Source organism: Cebidichthys violaceus, unplaced genomic scaffold, assembly GCF_023349555.1.
Source record: "Cebidichthys violaceus isolate CVI_PGR_0920_01 unplaced genomic scaffold, fCebVio1.0.p SCAF_9, whole genome shotgun sequence".
Taxonomy (NCBI): Eukaryota; Metazoa; Chordata; class Actinopteri; order Perciformes; family Stichaeidae; genus Cebidichthys; species Cebidichthys violaceus.
In genome coordinates this window covers 1629933-1645871 of record NW_027176975.1, presented here as the reverse complement: position 1 = coordinate 1645871, position 15939 = coordinate 1629933, and the positions used below count along the sequence as shown (strand labels likewise).

Here is a 15939-nt window from a genome sequence, read left to right as displayed (position 1 = left end):
AGTGACTCTGTCCAGGTTCTGATTTTTGGAAACGTTTCCTCATCTGATAACGACTTGATTTCACATCTGACCAAGCGCCCAAATGATTTATGGGAAATATCTGGTGTCTCTCACTCTGGTCGGACCAGCTTAATGACCGCGATGTTGTTCAAATACGCAGCCGGTGAGCTGGCTGGTTCCTGGGTCACACCGCCGCTAAAAACAACACAGCGTCCGCCCAAAAATATCATTCTGACAACGTGAGCTAACCCCACGCTCACAACCACGTCTTCATATCCAGCACAGACTATTTAAAACGGAGTTCCCACATGTGTTTCTTAAGGGGCCGGGTGTCAGACTGAGAGGTCACCGGTTCGACTCCCACACGACTCCCATGTTTTTACTGCCAAAGTGTCTTCGAGCCAGAAGACTAATTACTCTTTGAGACAACCACTTAAAAGTGGAAATAAGTGATGAAAACTCAACTGCTTTTCAATGTCCAGTTAATTCAAAGCACATTGAGGAACATACAAATAATTAAGCTTGACTTGACTTCACTAAAACGCCTCATGATGCAATTAAAAGCTCAACTTAAGACTGTTAAAATATGTCAACACCATCCTGTTAGCATGGGGGGGGTAAACAGTGGAGAAGAGAAGGGTGAATACGAAAAAGGAGAAAATACTGAGAGAGAGCAAATAAAAGAAAGAAGAACGAGACAACAGAAGTGTTTTCCCTGATTAATAAGATCAAAACTGTTGAGCTTGTATCATTGTCCGTTCATTAAGTCCATTAAAAAGTGTGTGACAGTCATTCTTCACAACATGTACTCTAATGATGCTAATGATGCTAATGATAAGTTATTTGTTTGTTAGGCAACTGAAATACTTACATAGGTTTAGGAAAAGACGGTAAAATATTCATTAAAGAGCTGCATACAATTTGAATTCCCCACGTTGGTCCTGATGATGCAGGTTGACAATCACCAATTCTGTCTCAACAACGAGTTGCCTGTAGAACTTCCTGTTTACTCCTCCGGGTTTGTTTGTGAAATGTTAGTGTGAACAGGAAACGGACCAGAACTAAAAAATAAAAAATGTGTAATTTTATCCGCTGACTGCAGGTGTCAGAGCTCCATTTAGCTGCTAGTACAGTAAGTTTGATGAAAATCACAACGATGCTGTTTATACAGCTAAAGCAACAATAATTGGAATGTGAAAATTGGATACCGGCACAAACTCACATAATTGTGGAATCATGCATATGTCCCGTTAATAGAAGAAGAGTGAAAATACAGATACAGATCAGAAGTGTTTGAGGAGAGCAGTTAGTTCACCCAGACAGTCGAACTGAGCCTGTGTTAGAGTGTGTGTGTGTGTGTGTGTGTGTGTGTGTGTGTGTGTTTTATTAATTCTTTCCACACCGGGGGAGGGGTGGGGTAGCGCTGGAACCATGTGAAAACACAGCCAGGAGGGACCAGGCTATAAATCAAACATACCCAATGACCTCCCAGGATAAAAAGAGAGCGAGCGAGACAGAGAGAGAGAGAGAGAGAGAGAGAGAGACAGAGAGAGAGAGAGAGAGAGAGAGAGAGAGAGAGAGAGAGAGAGAGAGAGGTCCACAAACATGCGGCGGCTTGTATGTATTTAAAACAAATGTACAGTATGTGTTTAATACACACTCGCTGCTACAGTCGGGCGGGGCCGCGCTGTAAATCAAACACATCCAACAGGCTCCCTCAGGTATGAAAAACAAAGACCCCCGCCGGCTTACAGCAGCGCAGTGGAGTTTAAAAATCGACCGTCTGGCAGATCAGTGGGACGCAGGACCGGCGGCTCTCTGATCTTTCTTCTGTTTTCACACAAAGCAAAAAATAGCTTTATGATCAGCTGATAGATAATAACATACATACGAACAGTGTGAGGTTATAAATCAAACGCCCCAAATCACCTCACGAGGTGCAATAACGCGTCTGCGTATAAACACGTCTAGTTAAAAACAGCCGGTCCGCAATTTCACGGTGGTGTGGCTCAACTCAGCCGCCATTTTCTAGGGTTTGTAGAGACTGTGACCAAAATGAATTTACAGGGGATTAGGTCATCATCCAACAGGTGATTTAAACTTATTAGTTAAGAGCAGAAGGACAATATGTCAATGGAGAAAGTACCGGCCCATTCTTCAGTGTTTCAAAAAACAAAATAGCATTTTGGGAAAATTCAAAAACATTTGAGAAGAGGCCTTAAGACCAAGTTCAAGCCCAAAGGATAAATAACATGAATCAGAATGCAATGCAGCTCGAGCTGGAGTTTGAATAAGGATTATTATTATCATTGTCTGTACTGATAAAGGAAGCCTGGGGTATTTTTCTTTAAAGTTTGAAGACTTCGACTGAAGAGAAATAGTCCGTCTAACTTTGGAAGGGGCTTTTTTCTTAGTACACTTAAAAACTTCCCGTCAGGAAACAATGAAGCTGGTTTGATTTCTTTGGCTTCATCCTGGTGCGGACGAGTTTGACCAGTTTTTCTGAGGCGTGAAGAGAAAACATCGTCTCCAAATAGTAAACATAGAAGGTTGGGTGTTTTCCGATCAGAGTCCCTCGAGTTCAGTCTAAGATCTCTTTTGTCTTTTGATAGTTAGGACCCGCCCACTCATTGTTGGCATACCTTACTGCTGGCAAGAAGACAGTCTAGGCTGAGCTGACTTTATTTAAGAGCTGGGACTTGATTAATACACTTTGAGGAAGAACGAGACAGCGGGAATTATGTCTGGTGAGTCAATTAAAACAGATAATAAATGCAACAAATAATAATAATAATATAAAAGAGAAGTATAACAACGTCTAAAATATATGTGTATATGGAGCCTACAATGTTAACGTGAAACAAATACAGTCTATTATTACAGGTTATTATTATCATTATTGATATTATTATTTTATTACCATGAGAGAAAGTGTTTTATTTTCTACCAATGAAATTTGGTCTACATTTCCTTACAATGTTTGACACAAAGCCTATGTAATGGCAGAGGTCTTTGCTTAAATACCGGTCAGTTGGTTGGAGTGTGTGTGTGTGTCTGTGTGTGTGTGTGTGTGTGTGTGTGTGTGTGTGTGTGTGTGTGTGTGTGTGTGTGTGTGTGTGTGTGTGTGTGTGTGTGTCTGTGTGTATCTTCAACTGGATTCTTGGCTGTATTGGGAGGTTTTGAAGGACTGGGGTGATGTGGTCTCTGGTGGACTTGGAGAGCAGACGGGCAGCTGAGTTCTGGATGTATTGTAGTTTGTTGATGATTTTTGGTGGGTGAGCCGTACAGGATGCTGTTGCAGTCGTCTAGTCGAGAGGTGATGAAGGCGTGGATGAGTGTTTCAGCGGCTGTGGAGGAGAGGGAGGGGCGTAGGCAGCCGATGTTTTTGAGATGAAAGAAGGAGGTTTTTGTGACGTGATTGACGTGGCGCTCAAAGGAGAGGGTTTGAAGAAAAATGATACCAAGGTTACGGACATGTGAGGAAGCAGGAACAGTGGTGCCATCGATGCAGAGGGAGAAGTTGTGAGTTGTTTAGTGATTTGTCGATTTTGAGTTTGAGAAAGTTGGCTTGCATCCAGTCTTTGCGGCAGTTGGTGATGGTGGAGTGGGTGGTGGGGGTGATAGATTTGGTGGAGATGTAGAGCTGGGTGTCGTCAGCGTAGCAGTGGAAGTGGACACCATGGTATGATGTCGCCAAGGGGGAGCGAGTAGAGGATGAAGAGGAGGGGGCCGAGTACTGAACCTTGGGGGGACACCTTGAGAGACTGGGGCTGTGTCAGTCTTGAATTTGTTGATACTAATGAACTGTTCACGGTCAGAGAGGGAGAGGAGGAAGCAGGAGAGGGCTGTGCCAGTAGTGTGGAGGAGACCTCCTTTCACTTGAGACGGGAAAGGAGGATGGAGTTGTTGATGGTGTCGAAAGATGCACTGAGGTTGAGTAGTATCAGGAAGTTGAGGGAGTTGTCATCAGAGGAGAGGAGGAGGTCGTTGGTGACTTTGATCAGGGTTTCTGCTTTGCATTGAGTTACGGTACTTAAGCTTAACTTATTTATTTTTTTGGTCAAAATAAGGAACATTGAAATACACGCTTTTTGGTCACGTGTAACTTGTTTTGTCATGTATGTTAAACATTGTTTGCTTTGTGATCAATGAAAAAAGGAAAGAGAAATCTGACATGAATGTGAATCTAATCTAAACTAGTACATTTAAATATTCAATATTCGGAATATCGACGTTTCTGAAACAAAAATATGTTTGATAAGTTTCATATCAGCCTCGTATCAAGCTTGCAGAAACACTTTTGCGCTCTCAGATTAATAATACATGATAAGAACAAAACTATTTTCATTATTGTCATCAATGAAAAACAGGATTATGAAAATTTCTCATCAAACTTTTGTTGTCATTGATTTACAGCACCTGAACTCAGGATTGCACTAATTGGAAAAAATCAGAATGAAAAGACAAAACTAACCAACTTCATCAATGGAAAAACAGATTGTTCTCATCCAACAAAGTCCACGCAAGTTGCACATTTCAACAGCGAGTGGAGGAAAAAAAACCTGATAGTAGTGAAGATGGCAGACGTCTTCAGTCTGCCAGTGCAACAAGTGAGACACAAGATGAAGATGTGTGTCGCTGAATGCCCCCCTGGACCAAATGCTCTGCTGCTGTTAGTGAAGCCCTCTGATTTCACTGAGCAGGACCGACAAAAAATCAAGTTCATCATGAAATTCTTTGGACAAGATGCTTTTAAATACATAATGGTCATCACAACAGAACATGATAAGCTAGGGAATCCCTCACTTAATCAACTCCTCGAAGACTGTGGAAAAAGGCAGCATAGAATGATCTTTGAGGAAAACGGTTTTCCTCACTGTGATCGTCAAGAATTGATGGAGAACATTGAGGACATAGTGTATGGAAACAGGGGACAATATTTAACCTTTGATCAAGAAACTGATACCATTGTTACACCTGTGTGTGAGAAACCCCCTCTAAACCTGGTGTTGTGTGGGCGACATGGATCCTGGAAGACCTCAATGGCTAAAGCCTTTCTGGGACAAAGAAAGTTCGGTCAATCTGTTGACTCATCAGAGTGTGTTAAACATCAGGGAGAGGTGGATGGACATTGGGTTTCTGTGGTGGAGCTGCCTGCCTTGTATGGAAAACCTCAGGAGGCAGTAAATAAAGAATCACTCAGGTGTATCTCCCTCTTTGATCTTGAGGGCGTCCATGTCTTCTTCCTGGTCCTACCTGTGGGTGTCCAAAGTGAGGAAGACAAGAAAGAGTTGGAGACCATCCAGAAGACTTTTGGCTCTAGAGTCAATGATTTCAGCATGGTTCTTTTTACTGTGGAGGGCAATCCCAACGCTCTAAAAGTAGAGAGGGCTCTACAGAAAAACAGAGACATCCAAGAGCTTGTCCAGAGCTGTGGTGGACAATACCTTGTCTGCGACATCAAGGACAAGCAGCACGTGTCTGAAGTTTTACGCAGAGTAGAAAACATGGGAGTTGTGGGCTGCAGAAAATTCACCAAAGATATGTTTCCCGAGCCTCCAAAGAATCCACTTAGAAGACATGTATCGAATGCGGATAGTCATCAGAGTAGAGAGTTTCAAAGGATGACGCCGAATACAATGTCCCTCGGGATGGGGCCGAAGACGTTTCATTGGAAGAAGCATCTCTCAGTGCCTCCCATGATTAAGCCGAGAACAGAGCCTCGCAAGATTGAGTCGAGTAGACCGACTTCCAGGATGAAACCGAGTAGAGAGACTTCAAGGTTTGAGTCGAGTGGAGAGACTTCAAGGATTGAGTTGAGTGGAGAGTGTCTCAGGATGGTACTGATTGGGAAGACTGGTTGTGGAAAGAGTGCTACTGCAAACACCATTTTGGGCAAGGAATGTTTTAATTCTAAAGCAAGCACGAAGTCAGTGACTAAGCTTTGCAAAAAAGAAAAGGGAGAGATTGATGGACGGCCTGTCGTCATAGTCGACACCCCCGGCTTGTTCGACACGGATCTGACCAACGATGAAGTTAAACAGGAGCTCATGAAATGCATCACCATGTTGTCTCCTGGACCTCATGTGTTCTTACTGGTGCTGCAGATCGGTCGCTTCACACAAGAGGAGAAAGACACCGTGGAACTGATCAAGGAGTTCTTTGGCAAGAAGTCAGAAGACTTCATCATTGTTTTATTCACCAGAGGAGATGATCTTAACAAACAAACAATTGAGAGTTACATGCAGGAAGACAGTGAGGACTTTGTCAAAAATCTGACAACTGAATGTGGAGGAAGATACCACGTCTTCAACAACAACGATAAAGAGAATCGTTCTCAAGTCAGCCAGCTGCTGACCAAGGTTGAGTCAATGGTAAGGAAAAATGGAGGTCGCCACTTCACCTCAGATATGTTCCAAGGAGCTGAGGAAGCCAGACTAAAGAAGATAGAGAAGAAGCTCAGCGGCCTTGAAAGAAAACATCAAGAAGAAATGACGAGGGTAAATGTAATGCTTGATGAAGAAAGAGAAGAGAGAGCCAAAGAACAGGAGGAACACAAAAAAATGATGGAGCATATGGAAAGGGAGAGAGAGAGAGGAAAGAGAGAAGAGGAAAGGAACAAGAAACAACAGGAGGAAGTCCAACTACGCCAGTGGGAAGAGAAATTTAAAACTCTGGAGAAAAAACTACAATACGTATCAGATAAAAATGCTGTTGCTGACCGTAAGTCATTACTACAGGCTAGAGAAGAAATTAGAAATGGACGAGGGATTTGGGAGCAGGAAAGAAAGGAATGGTGGGAGAAACGAGATCAAGAAGATCAACAGAGACAAGAGGAGAAAAGAAAAGAAGAAGATGAAATCAGAAGAGAATATGAGGAAAGAGAATATAAAGAGTTACAAGAACTCTATAACATGAAAATGGAGGAAATTGAAGTGGCCAGAATGCAAGCTGAAGAATTCAATGAATTCAGTGACAGATACACCATGGATGTTTTAGCTGAGATGGAAAAGAAAGAGAAAGAAATGGAGGATCTGAAGCAGAGGCAACGACACCAAACTGAGTTGATGATAAGACAGCTTAGCAGAAACAAAGTCTACCAGAAAGACATCGAGAAATTGAAGAAAAAACAGAAAGATGAAATGAAGGCGCTGAAGATGCAACAGTTTCGCAACAAAACAGATCATCTGAACAAAAAAATTTATGATCTAGAGAAGAAACATGAGGCTGAAATACATATCTGGATAGAAACACACATGAACAAAGCCATACGAGACAAAGCCTGTTCCATTTTATGAGATGTTTCTCTAACAGCGGCACAGTTTCAGCTGCAAATCTGTGAGTTTTTGGTTCAAGTGAGATTTAATCCGTTTTTCATATTGAACTGATGTGTACAAGTTGATGGTCTATATCATGTTTTTCAGATACCTTTACTTCATTTAACCAACGTCTGACATGAAAAAACAATTACACAACAAATGTATGGTTGTAAGTACAAATGTCTGACTTTATGCATGTTTGTGTAAAGTTCAGTACATCACTTATGATAGTAGACAACTCTTATCAGCTGCATGTTATATTGTGAAGTAGAAGGCCTTTGTTTATTTGCACAAGTCAGATAAAACTTTTAAACTGATAGTTAACTATGTTACTTTTAAGGCACAGGCACAATAAATGAATGCATAAAAGACATAATTAAGTTGTTGTTTTTTACAAGGAATGTCTATTTTTTCCTTTATTTTCATTGTAGTCATAAAATGTAGCCATGTAAACATCCATGCTCACACTGTAAATATGTTTTTTTTCTTATTCTTTTGTTCAGTTGTCTTTATAATTACACAGGTCAATTCTCAATTTGTCACCATATTTCAGGAAAGTTAAGATGCCGTTAATTAGTCATTAAGAATGTTTCTCCTCTGAACAATCTGCAAGTATACTCTCTTGTTTCTAGTTAGCACACTTTACAATTTAAAGAATGTGGGATGTGTGTATGTATCAAAATCCACAAGCTTGTTCTACTTTGACATTGTCGGAAGCCTACAATCCACTGGCTTTGAAACAATCTCCAATGTGTTGCTGTGACAAAACGTGTTACATTATTTTCAGATTTCATGATGGATGTTTTAAAACATATATTTCTAATAATACAGAGGGTAATAAATAGTTACTTACATGTTATAAATACATGTAAACTCAGAAGCTTACAAATAATTGTCTTTCATTTGCTGCAGTTAATTCTTATTACATCTGCTGCCACTTTTTTATTGTTTTAAGTATCAGATTTCATCATGATGGTTCATCCTTTTTACATGTGAACTTCCTGCTGTGGACAAGTTTTACCGGTTTCCCTGTTTACAGCCAACGCTGTGCAGCACAAAAGACTTTCATTTATTGTCGCACAAGTTGTGCCGTGATTGTGGTTTCTACTCTGTATTGTACTTTATATTAAATATTAAAGATAAATCCGTGACAACAGATTTCTATCTTTTTATGTGTGTTTGTGTTTCTATTGTTGTATTCATAGTGTGTGGACAGACGGAAAGAGAGGTTGCAACAATCAAAATAAGTATTATTACTAGTAGTAAGTATTTAGGATAGAAGTAATAGTAGCAGTAGTGTTATTGTTAAAATAAATAAGCTTTTAGGTCTGAAACTACCTGTTAACTCAACTTTATTTATTTATCTAGCACCTTTCATACAACATGCAGCCATAAGTGCTTCACATAAAAAAATTAAATAAATAAATAATGTGTGACAAAAAAAAAGTACATCAATAAAACTATGAAGTGTTCAAAATCAATAGAACAACACAGGGATAAAAATGATCTAAAAATACAATGATTAAAGCTTAAATGACATTAAAACATTACTTAAAACTGCAGGTGGAACAACACTGACTCGACTTATAAAATGGAAGGAATTACTTAAAATTTCGCAAAAAACGTCTCTCTGGACTTAAGAATAAACTAGTTAAACTTTGGTGGACCTCACATTCGTCCCATTCTCGTGAATGTGATGTCTCAGAAACACTTGAGGACATTTCTTAAAATCTGGTACGAAGGCTCACTCTGACTCAAGGATGAACTAATTAACATGTTGGTGGGCAAAAGGTCGCTGTGACCCCACTATACACATTACTGGCATAAAATAATTGATACGATGATTATGACAATTTCACACAAATGTCTGAAGGGATAAAATAAAGAAGTGATGACATTTTGGACTGACGGATGTAAAGTGCTTTTGATTGGCTAGCAAAGACGTTTGCGAGGCGGTACTTCTAGCTATTACTTTGAAGGAACAGCTGTGGTGACACTGGGCTGTGTCATTCTTGTCGTTCCTATGTTGGGCCCTGCCCTGTTGGCTCTGCTGATAAAAAGGTTGTCTTGTCAAGTTAATCTTATTGTGGAGCTTCAACTCTGATGAACATTTATGCCGCAAGAATTTCACCTGGTGAGTAGACGATCAGAAAATAAATGCAACTAATAAAGAAATGTCTATAGAAATATAGGAAAGTATAAATGAACTAAATAAAGTAGTTGGTTCAGTTGGTTGGAGTCCAGGTGAGTTCTGAGTTGGTAGGTTCCAGTATTTTAGACAGAAAGGGGAGGTTGGAGATGGGTCTGTAGTTGTTGGGGATGTCAGGGTCCAGGCCAGGCTTTTTAAGGATGGGTTTACATTTTCCGTAAAAGTACTCACCGAGTCACTGACAAACATGATCAATATTGAAATACCTGCAGAGTGGCTATAACTCATCAACGCTCAACAACATGGTTGGCTGGTTATCTAACACAGAAGCTTTATCAAGTCATATATTTTGGATATTTGTAAAACTTGAATGATTCAAAAGCAACAGGGTTGCTCATCTCATTGGTACTAAACATTGTTTACAGGTTTGTGAAATATCCAGAATACCCAGGGAATTGTTTCTAGAAAGCACAGTGCATTGAGTTACGGCACTCATTTAATTAAGCATAATTTAGTTTTCTTAAAACCGACAGGCATTGGATTCTTGGCTGTATTGGGAGGTTTTGAAGGACTGGGGTGATGTGGTCTTTGGTGGACTGGGAGAGCAGACGGGCAGCTGAGTTCTGGATGTATTGTAGTTTGTTGATGATTTTTGGTGGGTGAGCCGTACAGGATGCTGTTGCAGTCGTCTAGTCGAGAGGTGATGAGGGCGTGGATGAGTGTTTCAGCGGCTGTGGAGGAGAGGGAGGGGCGTAGGCGGCCGATGTTTTTGAGATGAAAGAAGGAGGTTTTTGTGACGTGATTGACGTGGCGATCAAAGGAGAGGGTTTGAAGAAAAATGATACCAAGGTTACGGACATGTGAGGAAGCAGGAACAGTGGTGCCATCGATGCAGAGGGAGAAGTTGTGAGTCGTTTTGTGATTTGTCCCTTTTGAGTTTGAGAAAGTTGGCTTGCATCCAGTCTGTGAGGCATTTGGTGATGGTGGAGTGGGTGGTGGGGGTGATAGATTTGGTGGAGATGTAGAGCTGGGTGTCGTCAGCGTAGCAGTGGAAGTGAAGACCATGGTATGATGTTGCCAAGGGGGAGCGAGTAGAGGATGAAGAGGAGGGGGCCGAGTACTGAACCTTGGGGGGACACCTTGAGAGACTGTGTCAGACTTGAATTTGTTGATACTAATGAACTGTTCACGGTCAGAGAGGGAGAGGAGGAAGCAGGAGAGGGCTGTGCCAGTAGTGTGGAGGGAGGACTTGAGGCGGGAAAGGAGGATGGAGTGGTTGATGGTGTCGAAGGCTGAAATGAGGTTGAGTAGTGTCAGGATGTTGAGGGAGTGGTCATCAGAGGAGAGGAGGAGGTCGTTGGTGACTTTGATCAGGGTTTCTGTGCTGTGATGAGATCTGACTCACCGAGTCATCAATATTGAAATACCTGCAGAGTGGCTATGACATCATCAACGCTCAACAACATGGTTGGCTGGTTATCTAATACAGAAGCTTTATCAAGTCATACATTTTGGATATTTGTAAAACTTGAATGATTCATAAGCAACAGGGTTGCTCATTGCTCAAACATTGTTTACAGGTTTGTGAAATATCCAGATTACCCAGGGAATTGTTTCTAGAAAGCACAGTGCATTGAGTTACGGTACTCATTTACTTAAGCTTAACTTATTTTTTTTTAAACCAACAGGCATCACCTTCAGCTACTAAAGTGGAACTTCCCGAGCTCAAAATGGCGAAATCAGCAGCTGGTAAGTCTAGTGAGTCAAAATAAGGAACATTGAAATACATTATTTAGTTTTTTGGTCACGTGTACTTTGTTTTGTCATGTACATTACACATTGTTTACTTTGTGATCAATGAAAAAAGTAACGAGAAATCTGACATGAATGTGAATCTAATCTAAACTAGTAAATTTAAATATTCAATATTCGGAATATCGACGTTTCTGAAACAAAAATATGTTTGATAAGTTTCATATCAGTCTCGTATCAAGCTTGCAGAAACACTTTTGCGCTCTCAGATTAATAATACATGATAAGAACAAACCTGTTTTCATTATTGTCATCAATGAAAAACAGGATTATGAAAATTTCTCATCAAACTTTTGTTGTCATTGATTTACAGCACCTGAACTCAGGATTGCACTAATTGGAAAAAACCAGAATGAAAAGACAAAACTAACCAACTTCATCACTGGAAAAACAGATTGTTCTCATCCAACAAAGTCCACGCAAGTTGCACATTTCAACAGCGAGTGGAGGAAAAAAAAACTGATAGTAGTGAAGACAGCAGACGTCTTCAGTCTGCCAGTGCAACAAGTGAGACACAAGATGAAGATGTGTGTCGCTGAATGCCACCCTGGACCAAATGCTCTGCTGCTGTTAGTGAAGCCCTCTGACTTCACTGAGCAGGACCGACAAAAAATCAACTTCATCATGAACTTCTTTGGACAAGATGCTTTTAAATACGCAATGGTCATCACAACAGAAGATGATAAGATAGGGAATCCCTCACTTAATCAACTCCTCAAAGACTGTGGAAAAAGGCAGCATAGAATGATCTTTGAGGAAAATGTTTTTCCTCACTGTGATCGTCAAGAATTGATGGACGACATTGAGGATATAGTGGATGAAAACAGGGGACGATATTTAACCTTTGATCAAGAAACTGATACCATTGTTACACCTTCCAGAATGGAGCAGACTAGAGAGACTTCCAGGATGGAGCCGAGTAGAGAGACTTCCACGATGGAGCCGAGTAGAGAGACTTCCAGAATGGAGCCGAGTAGAGAGACTTCCAGGATTGAGTCGAGTAGAGAGACTTCCAGAATGGAGCAGACTAGAGAGACTTCCTGGATGGAGCCGAGTAGAGAGACTTCCACAATAGAGCCAACTAGAGAGACTTCCACAATGGAGCCGACTAGAGAGCCTTCCAGAATGCAGCCGACTAGAGAGACTTCCAGGATGGAGCCGATTAGAGAGACTTCTGGGATGGAGCCGAGTAGAGAGACTTCCACAATGGAGCCGACTAGAGAGACTTCCAGATTGGAGCCGACTAGAGAGACTTCCACGATGGAGCCGAGTAGAGAGACTTCCAGGATGGAGCCGAGTAGAGAGACTTCCCGAATGGAGCCGAGTAGAGAGACTTCCAGGATTGAGTCGAGTAAGGAGACTTCCACAATGGAGCAGACTAGAGAGACTTCCACAATGGAGCAGACTAGAGAGACTTCCACAATGGAGCCGAGTAGAGAGACTTCCACAATGGAGCCGACTAGAGAGACTTCCAGAATGGAGCCGACTAGAGAGACTTCCACAATGGAGCCGAGTAGAGAGACTTCCAGATTGGAGCCGACTAGAGAGACTTCCTGGATGGAGCTGAGTAGAGAGACTTCCAGGATGGAGCCGAGTAGAGAGACTTCCAGGATGGAGCCGAGTAGAGAGACTTCCACAATGGAGCCGAGTAGAGAGACTTCCAGGATGGAGCCGAGTAGAGAGACTTCAAGGATTGAGTCGAGTAGAGAGTGTCTCAGGATGGTACTGATTGGGAAGACTGGTTGTGGAAAGAGTGCTACTGGAAACACCATTTTGGATAAAGGATGCTTTCATTCTCAAGTTTCTCAAATATCAGTGACCAAGCTTTGCCAGAAAGTAACTGGGGAGATTGATGGGCGTCCCGTCGCTGTGGTCGACACCCCCGGCTTGTTCGACACCACTCTGAGTAACGACGACGTTAAACAGGAGCTTGTGAAATGTATCACCATGTTGTCTCCTGGACCTCATGTGTTCTTACTGGTGCTGCAGATCGGTCGCTTCACACAAGAGGAGAAAGACACTGTGGAACTGATCAAGGAGTTTTTTGGCAAGAAGTCAGAAGACTTCATCATCGTTTTATTCACCAAAGGAGATGATCTAGAAAACACAACAATTGAGAGTTACATAGGAGATGATCCTGAGGACCCCTTAAAAAAACTGACAACTGAATGTGGAGGAAGATACCACGTCTTCAACAACAACGATAAAGAGAATCGTTCTCAAGTCAGCCAGCTTCTGACCAAGGTTGAGTCAATGATAAGGAAAAATGGAGGTCGCCACTTCACCTCAGATATGTTCCAAGGAGCTGAGGAAGCCACACAAAAGGAGATAGAGAAGCAGCTGAGGGACCTTGAAAGAAAATATCAAGAGGAAATGACGAAGGTAAATGTAATGCTTGATGAAGAAAGAGAAGAGAGAGCCAAAGAACAGGAGGAACACAAAAAAAAGATGGAGCATATGGAGAGGGAGAGAGAGAGAGGAAAGAGAGAAGAGGAAAGGAACAAGAAACAACAGGAGGAAGTCCAACTACGCCAGTGGGAAGAGAAATTTAAAAATCTGGAGAAAAAACTACAAAACGTATCAGATAAAAATGCTGTTGCTGACCGTAAGTCATTACTACAGGCTAGAGAAGAAATTAGAAATGGACGAGAGATTTGGGAGCAGGAAAGAAAGGAATGGTGGGAGAAACGAGATCAAGAAGATCAACAGAGACAAGAGGAGAAAAGAAAAGAAGAAGATGAAATCAGAAGAGAATATGAGGAAAGAGAATATAAAGAGTTACAAGAACTCTATGACATGAAAATGGTGGAAATTGAAGTGGCCAGAATGCAAGCTGAAGAATTCAATGAATTCAGTGACAGATACACCATGGATGTTTTAGCTGAGATGGAAAAGAAAGAGAAAGAAATGGAGGATCTGATGCAAAGGCAACAAAACCAAAATGAGTTGATAATAAGACAGCTTTGCAAAAACAAAATCTACCAGAAAGACATCGAGAAATTGAAGAAAAAACAAAAAAAAGAAATGAAGGAGCTGAAGATGCAACAGTTTCGCAAAAACATAGATCTTCTGATCAAAGAAATTAATGATCTAGAGAAGAAACATGAGGCTGAAATATATATCTGGATAGAAACACACATGGACAAAGCCACACGAGACAAAGCCTGTTCCATTTTATGAGATGTTTCTCTAACAGCGGCACAGTTTCAGCTGCAAATCTGTGAGTTTTTGGTTCAAGTGTGATTTAATTCGTTTTTCTAATTGAACTGATGTGTACAAGTTGATGGTCTATGTCATGTTTTTCAGATACCTTTACTTCATTTAACCAACGTCTGACATGAAAAAACAATTACACAACAAATGTATGGTTGTAAGTACAAATGTCTGAGAACAGTTAACACATCTAGTGGCAGTGCACAGAATGTCTTTGACTTTAGGTACTTTGAATATAAAAGCTTACTACTTTTAACTTTATGCATGTTTGTGTAAAGTTCAGTGCATCACCTATGATAGTAGACAACTCTTATCAGCTGCATGTTATATTGTGATCTAGAAGGCCTTTGTTTATTTGCACAAGTCAGATAAAACTTTAAAACTGATAGTTTTTTTTTACAAGGAATATCTATTTTTTCGTTACATTTTCATTGCAGTCATAAAATCTAACCATGTAAACATCCATGCTCACACTGTAAATATGTTTTTTTTTCTTATTCTATTGTTCAGTTGTCTTTATAATTACTAAGGTCAATTCTCAATTTGTCACCATATTTTAGGAAAGTTAAGATGCCGCGAATTAGTCATTAACAATATTTCTCCTCCGCACAATCTGTAAGTATACTCTCTTGTTTCTAGTAAGCACACTCCACAATTAAAAGAATGTGGGAAGTATCTATGTATCAAAAACCACAAGCTTGTTCTTTCATGTGAACTTCCTGCTGTAGACAAGTTTGACCGGTTTTCCTGTTTACAGCCAACGCTGTGCAGCACAAAAGATGTTGCTTTGTTGGAGCACTTTTTGCCCTGTGATTACAGTTTTATATATTATATTGTACTTTTTTATTAAAGATAAAGCTGTGACAACAGATTTCTATCTTTTTATGTGTGTTTGTGTTTCTATTGTTGTATTCATAGTGTGTGGACAGATGGAAAGAGAGGTTGCAACAATCAAAATAAATATTATTAGTAGTAGTAAGTATTTAGGATATAAGTAATAGTAGCAGTAGTGTTATTGTTAAAATAAATAAGCTTTTAGGTCTGAAACTACCTGTTAACTCAACTTTATTTATTTATCTAGCACCTTTCATACAACATGCAGCTTCACATAAAAACATTAAATAAATAAATCATGTGTGACAAAAAAAGAAGTACATCAATAAAACTATAAAGGGTTCAAAATCAACAACAAAAAATAACACCGGGGATGAAAATGATCTAAAAAAACAATGATTAAAGCTTGAATGACATTATAACATTACTTAAAACTGCAGGTGGAACAACACTGACTCGACTTATAAAATGAACCCACACATCAATCTGTGTAATTGTGTCATTAAAGCTGTCGGGTTATATCAGTTCCATTAATTGCCGCGCCCTCTTCATGGACTCAATTACAGGAATGAAACAATGAAGACGATCTGATGATTCACTTGGATGTTAGTC

The 15939-nt window shown here is 40.5% G+C and overlaps 3 protein-coding genes across 4 annotated transcripts in view; 2 read left to right on the top strand and 1 right to left on the bottom strand.

Moving 5' to 3' along the window:
• Positions 1 to 15939, bottom strand: part of prdm6 (PR domain containing 6) — a 97590-nt gene that overhangs the window by 38817 nt on the left and 42834 nt on the right. The window lies entirely within an intron of this gene.
• Positions 2708 to 8477, top strand: LOC137867015 (GTPase IMAP family member 8-like). Its single transcript, XM_068703389.1, has 2 exons — positions 2708 to 2747; positions 4417 to 8477. Exons 1-2 carry the CDS (start codon positions 2741 to 2743, stop codon positions 7296 to 7298), a joined length of 2889 nt encoding a protein of 962 aa, XP_068559490.1. The 5' UTR covers positions 2708 to 2740; the 3' UTR covers positions 7299 to 8477.
• Positions 9418 to 15364, top strand: LOC137867013 (uncharacterized). Of its 2 annotated transcripts, XM_068703388.1 has the most exons (4): positions 9418 to 9453; positions 11157 to 11217; positions 11594 to 14500; positions 14587 to 15364. In XM_068703388.1, the coding sequence occupies exons 1-3, from the start codon at positions 9433 to 9435 to the stop codon at positions 14458 to 14460; spliced, it is 2949 nt and encodes a 982-aa protein (XP_068559489.1). In that variant the 5' UTR covers positions 9418 to 9432; the 3' UTR covers positions 14461 to 14500; positions 14587 to 15364. The 2 variants fall into 2 exon arrangements, with proteins under 2 accessions (XP_068559489.1, XP_068559488.1); XM_068703387.1 differs by having other exon boundaries at positions 11594 to 15364.